At 41.4% G+C, this 8566-nt stretch overlaps 3 protein-coding genes across 3 annotated transcripts in view; all 3 read left to right on the top strand.

The window, feature by feature from the left end:
* Positions 1 to 107, top strand: part of CBG17299 — a gene marked incomplete at both ends in the record, with an annotated part of 6092 nt that extends 5985 nt beyond the window's left edge. The window contains one exon of the mRNA XM_045239117.1: positions 40 to 107. Within this exon, the coding sequence (XP_045096159.1) occupies positions 40 to 107 (68 nt within the window). The remainder of the gene's footprint in view (positions 1 to 39) is intronic.
* The window catches only part of Cbr-lev-8, a gene marked incomplete at both ends in the record, with an annotated part of 11343 nt that extends 10181 nt beyond the window's left edge, over positions 1 to 1162 (top strand). Inside the window, 1 exon segment of the mRNA XM_002643896.1 lies at positions 968 to 1162. Within this exon segment, the coding sequence (XP_002643942.1) occupies positions 968 to 1162 (195 nt within the window).
* A 372-nt stretch (positions 1163 to 1534) lies between these two features.
* CBG17297 lies at positions 1535 to 8228 on the top strand (the record flags this gene model as incomplete). Its single annotated transcript, XM_045239116.1, has 16 exons — positions 1535 to 1597; positions 1654 to 1803; positions 1909 to 2109; positions 2157 to 2306; positions 2364 to 2443; positions 2831 to 2942; positions 2968 to 3230; positions 3274 to 3480; positions 3537 to 3920; positions 3972 to 4137; positions 4562 to 4728; positions 4777 to 5085; positions 5596 to 6658; positions 6708 to 6891; positions 6951 to 7072; positions 8070 to 8228. The coding sequence occupies 16 exons, from the start codon at positions 1535 to 1537 to the stop codon at positions 8226 to 8228; spliced, it is 3780 nt and encodes a 1259-aa protein (XP_045096158.1).
* Between the last annotated feature and the right edge of the window lie 338 nt (positions 8229 to 8566).

The following is an 8566-nucleotide window of genomic DNA, read 5'->3' as shown; positions in this document are numbered from 1 at the left end:
TTTATTCAGTTGGGTTTTTGCCATTTTGATCATTTTCAGGAGTTTGGAGCTCGGCTGGCACGATTCCGATCACTTTGAAAATTCTGGAGGGTGTAAAACAGAGCTAGATCGAAACTTTTGCATTTACAAATTTTTATTAAAAATTCGTAGTTTCTCAGCTATTTACCGATTCCTGAAAAACACCATTTTTTCCCGACTTGTACTGAAATCGTGAAAAACTGGTGTCTTTTCAAAACCAACCAATAGCTGGAAAACTAGGAATTCTCGAAAAATTCTGTAAAGGCAAAGTCTTTAATCTAGGGCACACTTTCTTAAATTTCCTAAATGATTGGAAAATTGAAAGCCGAGCTCCGAATTCTTGAAAATGGTCGAAATGTCTAAAAATCGGCTGGAAAATACATTTTCGTTGATCTTATTATTGTAATTGAGTTTGAAATTCACAGGAATTAATAACCATACTCCTATTATTCCCCCCCCCCCCCACCCCCTCCCCTCAAGCCTGATTTTATATATTTCAGACAAGCGTTCTCCTCTGAAATGCCTCATTGGCAGCGATGGCTCTTCGTCCAACGACTCCCGAAGCTGCTCCGTCTGAAAACCTTGGAACACTCTTTGGAATTCGATGATGGCAGCGAAACTACAACTCCTCGAACCGGATCAGTATCTGTCACTGCTTCAGTCACCCAAAAACATCCAAATCCTAATAATAGCTCTCCAGTTTTCCCACCACAAAGGTTAAGGCTGTTGAGTCTTGTGCAGGTCAGTTTTAACGGAAAAGTTTAAAAAAGATACGATTGTTTCAGATGGATGAGGCTTTGAAACAACGGTGCGTCGCAGATAATCTAGATTTGTTTCGAAAAATTGCTGGTCACTTGAAAATCATCTCCGCACATTTTCACAATCAGCAAATGGAGAGCAAGGTAGCTTTTTTAGAAAATCTATTTCACTCAGAAATATTCTTTTCCAGATAACGGAAGAGTGGCAACTCATGTCTCTTGTCATCGATCGAATATTCTTAATACTGTTCTTGGCAGTTAGTATGGCGGCTAACATAATGTTTATTTACAATTCTCCAACACTATTTGACGATCGGCCCTCGTTAATACCATCGGCCGCTCACAAACCGCTCAGTGGTGGTACAATAAACGTGCTGGACACCTGAAATAGTTTTTTTTTGTTTTTGTATTTACTACATTTCCTGCCAATTATGTTTCCAAAAACCAATAAAAATGTGATTTACACTTGTTTTTCTTGTTTTCTCCTCTCATCTCCCCCGAAATCGGATAATCCATCGACGAAAAACAAAACAGGATCTGTCACAGGGTTGTGCGCGTCAATGTGCAGTACACCGCGACGCGCAAATGCAGAGTGGTGACCGACGCGCAGTGTCTGCCGTCTCTTCACCCCGCGCGATGTTTATCGCTCACTCTTGGTGGCCTTTTTCTTTCTCTTTCTTTTTTGCAACGTTTTTTTCTTGCTTTCTGGTGAAAACTTCGCTCTAGTCGTTTCCGCCACAATTCATCGTTATCTTCAGATGAAATCTAGTACATCAGATTTTTTGACCGATGTACAGACTGTAAATATCGTCATCAAACAGGTGAGTGACCGTCAAAAAAGGGAAAAACGACGGCAAACCAATAAGATACTTTTCAGATAGGGCCAAATAAATCACTTCCGGCGTTCAAGCGTATTGTGGAGAGATGCTCGAGACAACGCGTCATTCAAGTTTCGGATAATCCGCGTCGACTATTCCACTGCTCATTTACACAAACCTCGTCATACACGGAATTCAGCGAGTTGCAGGTGATTTTTTCCTTCTTTTTGCTAGAAAATTACAAGTACCTGACAAAGAAACAGAGTGGCGGATCTTTTTTTTGTAATTATTGATTTTTCAAAACTTTTTTACAGCAACATCGTCGCGTGTTTGCTGTCATTGGTGTCGCATTCACAAATGGTCATGGAGAGCCGGACAAATCGATTCGAGCCTCTCGCGAGTCCACAGATTCTGAAGCCTCCGAATCGGAGCAGATCTCATCGGCATATAACAAATTGAAGGCCGACTACCCGAATATTATCTGTGGACGGTGTATTCTCATCGGAGGCAAAGACGTAAGTTTTCTTCCTCTAGTCTATTCTAACCACTGCGCTAGTTTCAGGAAGACTTCAATCAAGTCGAGAGACATGAACGCCTTTGTTTCCCAAGTCTGGAAGAGGCTGGCCAACTGGAAAGTGCCGTTCGTGAATTGATGAGAGCTATTTACATTGTCATCGAGATGAAACGAGTTGATGTATCGTTTGAGAAGAAGGTTTGTTGGTTTTAAAGCGGGAAAATAAGAATTTATTGTGAAATTTCGTGTTTACAGCAAGAAATTCCATGTCCAACACTTCCGGATGAATCTCGCTGGCAAGTTGGTGTGGAGACAAAGTCAACGAAGAGTTACAAGTGAGTGCTTGAATAAAAATTGCAGAATTGGGTGGTGGTGCCGCCCCAATGGACCGCAAAAAACGATTTCGATTTTTGTCTCCTAAAGCCTCTGAAGAGGTGCCACACCGCTATAAAATAAATTAAGCAGTCGCGAACTCCATGTGACAAATATTTTTAAACTCAAGAAAACTCAGAAAGAGATTTCGATTGAATTCAAGGCAACGCGGAAGGAAACCTCAATTTTGAACGCGTTGCGTGTCGGCGTGGCGGTCGCTTTAACTTGCAAACGTGTCTCTAAAAACTGGCACGCAGCCAAATTTTGCGATTAAAAAAGTGTTAATTTTGAAATTAATGCTCAAGAACGATTTATCTGCAAAAAATCTGAATTTGCATTTATTTTTCCAGAAAGAAGTGTCTTGGTAGATATCGCAAACAACACGCGGACTACTGTCTTCTCACCGGCCTACCTCAACTGGCGCTGGAAGCTTATGAAGGAGCAATCGAGAGTCTGAAATCCGCTCAGGATCATTTGTGGCTTGCAGGTTTGTTTTTCCTCTTTCTTTCAGATTTTTGTAATCTCATATATGTATCTTGGGTGTGGTCGAACGTTTTCCTTTTTTTCTTCAGCGGCATATGATGGATGGGCAAGTACGGTCTGCATCCTTCACGCGGAACAGATGGGCGAGATTAACTGCGGCGCGTTTCACCGCGTTGCCAGCATGCACGCGATGCTAACAATTCCATCGATCGAAATCAAGACGCAAAACGGCGAAAGTTTATCCGTATCGAATGACAGCGTTCTCAGGTATCCCAGTGGCTAGGGAAAAATCAAAACAAATGATTTGCAGCTCACCACAGGGACACAAACGACACCATTCAGATGAACACATTCGGGTAAACTCGTCAATGTCCGGAGGAAGTATGGAGAGGAATGAGTCGTTTGGAAATGAGAGTGGAATTGTTAGCAATGGATCATCGCCGTCGATTCGAGAGGAACCAACCAAGATTAAAGCGTCAAAAGGGCTGAATCCGCTCACCAACTTTCTTAGTGATAGGTGCGTTATTAGTAACTGAGCAATTGTGCTTCAACTCTAAATAGTTGGAATTTCAGGCGGGAGAAGCCAACAAAAGAGCGAGTCATGGAAAATTTCAAAAATGCCATTGACGAGTTCTCCAAGTTCACAATGGCCGGATGGTTAGAGTATGAGACTGTGATGCGTGCAATTATGTATTTGATTCTGGAGCGGGAGTATATTAAACTCGAGCAATTCCATCGTGACTACACTGGAAAATATCTCGACGATGCGAACACTTTTATGGATCATCGTATGAAAGCACAAATCTGTCTCAACTCGGCAGCCATGTACAAAGAAATTGGGTTTCTTCGGAAACAAGCGTTTTATGCGAGATTGAGTGTCCTTTTTGAGCTTCATGTGACAGAGGGAAGGGTTCGACACGCGAGTGATTACAAAACCGTATATCCAGTCCTTTTCAAGTAAGTTATAGTTTTGAAAACGCTCAAAAATTATGAAAAACTATTTTTCAGAACTCTCGAAGGGTACGGTGTTGATCTCAACGAGCCACATGACATGAAGAACAAGAAGTTGGGTCCAGTGAAGCTTCAAATTAAGTCTCTTCATGAAATTTTCACAGCAGCAAATCGTGCTGGCCATCGTGATGCCGCGATTCGACATCTTTGTTTTTTGCTTCAGGTACTTTTTTGAATTTTGTTTTGCTAGACGCTCTAGAGCCGGCTAATCTAGAACTGAGCTTCATCAGGACCGGTAGTTTTGGAACTGGACGTTCTAGAACCTGCTATTTAGAAACTGGGTGTTTCAGAACCGGTTATTCTACAACTGAACGTTTAAGAATTGGCTATTCTGGAAATCGGCAGTATTATAACCGACAATTCTAGAACAGGACGTTTTGCAACTGGCTATATTAGAACTGAACGTTTTACAAATATCTATTCGAAAAGTGTACGTTTTAGAACCCGCTGTTCTAGAGCTGGACGTTATAGAACCGGTTATTTTGAAATAAGCCTATTCTGAAGCTGGAGGGTTTTAAAACCGTTTATTTTAGAAATTACCGTTTTAGAACCGGCAATTTTGATGCTTATAAGCTGAACTGTTTCAGGTCTACTACCCCCATCTCGACAGTTCCATGACGACTCGACTTTTTGATGATCTAGACAACTTGGTAAAGGCCACACCCACGGTACACCAACTCAGCCAGACTATTGTGGTTGATGATGGGAAAATCATCATCCCAGGACTTCAACTGACAAGATTCCCACTTATTCAGTAAGCCAAAATGACTATTATTATTAATTTTCAAATATTTGTTTGCAGAACACCCACAGTGCTTGCTCTCCAACCGAATTTGGTGCCAACAATCGTTCCCGACAAGAGTCAAGCGTCGATTTTCATCTACACACCGTTTGGCAAAAAGGTCGATAACTCACTTTTGTGGGTGACCGATTGTCCTGGCGAGGTTGAGGTGACTGTGAGAAACTGTCGTGAGACCGAATTGATCGTTCGTGATCTTTGTCTGATTGTCGAAGGAGTGAATTTTGATCCGGTTCAAGCTCGCCTCATTTTGCCACCTGAAGACGAGGAGAACAATTCGGGATCAACGATTCGACTTTTGGGAGTGCCGAAGTGAGTTTTATTAAATTTTAAGAAAGTTATTCTGACGAAATTGGGTGATGGCCCCCTAAAAAGGGTTTTCTGCGCTAGTTCTGAAACGCTAGTTCCAGAAACTGCCAAATATCCGTTAAAAATCCAAGCCCTTTTATGCGGTGATCCAAAGTGAACAAAATCAGAAGTTTGCTGCCGCCTCGATAGTCAATAACTCTGGAGTTTTCTAGGCCACGGCCCTGCGTGCTAAGGAACTCTCAAAAAGTTCAATGAGCCTTTAAGTTGAAGCGATTTACGAGCTTTACAGCAAAGGCGTATGGATTTTCCTGCAAGTGAACTCACACAGAATACCGTGGCTCAGCAAAATGGCCTAGAAAACTCAAGGCGGCAAATTTCTACATTTTTTTTCGCTCTGAAATAGAAAAATCCGAGGAATTGCTGTTCTGAACAACATCATTCGCTTCTGACCAGAATTTACAAGCCGGCAGTATTTAAGAGCCGACCTGTTTTTGTAACAACATTTGTTTTCAGAGAACCCGGCGACCTATTCATCACTGGCTACTCTTGCAACATCTTTGGACTTCACAACGAGTGCCGTTTTGTTACCAGCAACGGGAATAGTCACAAACCTAACAAGATTCGTGTCAAGGTCCTACCCAAACTTGCCAGAGTCTATTTGGAATGCTCCCTTCCACGTGCTCCAATCGACGAGGACAACGAGGAGCCTTCTGCAGAAGCAGTTGTCTATTCTGGTCAAAAATTTGATCACACTATCACAGTTGTGAACAGCAGTGACATTCCGGTTCGCTATTGCGGTGTCAAGATTTGGCAGCCGATTGTTCAAGGAGGTCCACCTCTCATTCGACTTGACGATTCGGAGACGCATGCCCCAGAGTTTGATGGATTTGAAATTTCTGATGATCTTTCGAGCTTTGTCCTGGAACCCAATGGATCTAGAGAGCTCAAATTCCACATCTTTGGAATCGATCCAACATCTACTGCTGATGATTTGAGTGATGAGGAGAAAGTTCTTGAAAGTGTTATCCCCTTGGCTAATACCTCAGCAAACTCTGAAACAGAATCTAGTGACATGGACCTCATCCCATTCACTGGACGTCTTCTCACCGCGGAATTCATCGTGAGATACCACTCGGACATTACGTCAGACGAGGGACACTCTTTTGAGCGAAAGTGCAAACTTCCTATCGCAGTTTCAATCATCCCGGCGGTCACCGTCTCCGCATGGCACGTACTCCCGGGAGATAGCCCATTCTCACGGTTGGTGACTTTTTTACAAACATCAGGAAAAAAACTTTTTTTTAGGTACATCGTGGTTGATGTGACCAACAGCACTGAACATGACGCAGAACTGGTGTACAGCAATGCAAGGCGGATGTATGTGCTTCCGAAAGAGACGTGTCGAGTTCCGATTCTCTCACCATGCTGTTCGGATGTCACAGGAGGCGCTTTTCATCAAGCCAAACAACGCGGAAGTCATATGATGCAGAAAATGGAAACTGAACGGTTGAGATTGATTCTGGAGAATCATGTTTCGAAGCATTTGGATATTCGTTGGGCGATTCCAGCGTTGAATGTAAGAATATGCCCCGATTTTTTCGAATCTGCTTTGTTTCTCTTTCCAGATCGAAGGTCAAGTCCCCGTCGGATCTCTTCTCTCATCAGTGTCTCTTCTGAAACAACTCGTTCTCCCTGCCATCAGTCTTGACTTCTACGTCAATGGCAAACAGTACGTTAGTGAAGATGACGTGGCAGTTGGCATTGGACAGTTTGTCACGGTTGAAGTTTCCATCATTTCATCTCTAGCAGGTAAGATATTGAATTTTGGGCGTCCTAAAATCATTTTTCTCAAAATTCAAAACTTTCAGCGGAGTACAATGGTTTGCTGTCGTTGGAGTGTGAACAAGAAATCTCTCATTCGCTCGGGTCGAATGATACCGGCAATTTTATGCTAGTCACCGGTGCTAAGAAGATTCCGTTTGCTGTTGATGTGAGTGTTTTAGAAGATCCCGTCGATCTAGTTAAAATCAAAAGTGAATATTGGATTGACAGGAGATTCATTCTGGAGCTCGGCTGTCAACATTCCAATCTATTTGAGATTTTTGGAGGTTGTAAAAAAACCTAGATTGTGAACTTTGCGTTTACAGGATTTTTTTTAAATTCCTTGTTTTTCAAATGTTGTCTGTTTTTCGAAATACACCTGTTTTTCCTAGTTTTCAGTATAAGAACAGACGAACAAACGCTGCCCATTAGATATTCAAAATTAGCTTTTTTTAGAAATTCTGAAATTCCATTTGTCGGACTCTTTTAGATAAAACAGACAATAACAAATTGAACTTTGCAAAAAGCCTTAGACAAAAAGATGTCAGCAAGTGCATGGAAGTCCATCTTTTTAGAATTATTTCATTGGGGTTTTTTAATTCTCAGATCACGCACCTCTTTCCCATTTTTATTACAAAAATGAGTTTAAAAAGGATGTCTTTCGAAAATCGGCAAATAGCTTAAAAACTAGGAATTGTCAAAAATTTCTATGAATGTAAAATTTTTAATCTAGATCTGTTTCACATCCTCCAAAATTTTCAAAGTAATCGGAAATTTGAAAGCTGAGCTTCGGACTCTTGAAAATGGTCCGAATGGCTGAAAGTCAAGAGAAAATTATGTTTTGCATATCATCATCATCATTCTTCTAATCTCTCCTCTTTTTTGTTTGTCATATATCTAGGAGAAAAATCCCACACACCAAATTTGATCTACCATAAAACTTGAAGTTCGCAGGTCCATAGAACAAATTTCATAGAGATTTAATTTAGTTTTTCAAAAAGTAAGAAGCGAGACGACGATCTCGCGCCGCGAGCGCCGTAGGCGCGGCAAACAGGCTGGTCTTATTACACGGCACTGAAAGTTTAATTGGAACCAATATTTTGAAAATAAAAATTATGACTTTCTGTGCTAAATCTATTTTTAAAAACCGAAACGTCATATTTCAGAAAGAAAACAAGCAATCGGCAAGCTTCAGTGTCACGTTCATCGTCGAAGGAAGTTTCCGCGTTCGCCCCCTTATCACGCCGATGCCAGGACAACATGCTCTCCTTCCAGAAGACATGTTCGCGACGCCAGTTGCATTCAGTGTCACCACCAAATTCTAATCCCACCCCTCTACTAGCTTCATAGTTCTAGCCTGTAATATAATATAATCATTATTTAGTCTATATATAGTCCTCCTCAGTTCCGTGTGCCATCATTTCTCCTTTTTCTCATACCGACATAATCTAAATTTCAAAACCATAGGTGCTATTTCCATTGGGTGTTGTTTTGCAATCGCATTTTGTTCGTTTCGTTCGCTTATCCAGCTACGGGTTTCCCCAATAACAATGTAAAATGATCATTATTTCATTGCTAAGGTATCGTCATGCGCATTATTTTTATTTTATTTTTTGTCAAATCTAGTCGATAGTGTCCCTATCCTATTTTCCAGTTGTATGTT

This window comes from Caenorhabditis briggsae (genome assembly GCF_000004555.2).
Source record: "Caenorhabditis briggsae complete genome, chrX, whole genome shotgun sequence".
Lineage (NCBI taxonomy): Eukaryota > Metazoa > Nematoda > Chromadorea > Rhabditida > Rhabditidae > Caenorhabditis > Caenorhabditis briggsae.
Note: the sequence above shows the minus strand (reverse complement) of the source record. Positions and strands in the feature narration are given on the sequence as shown.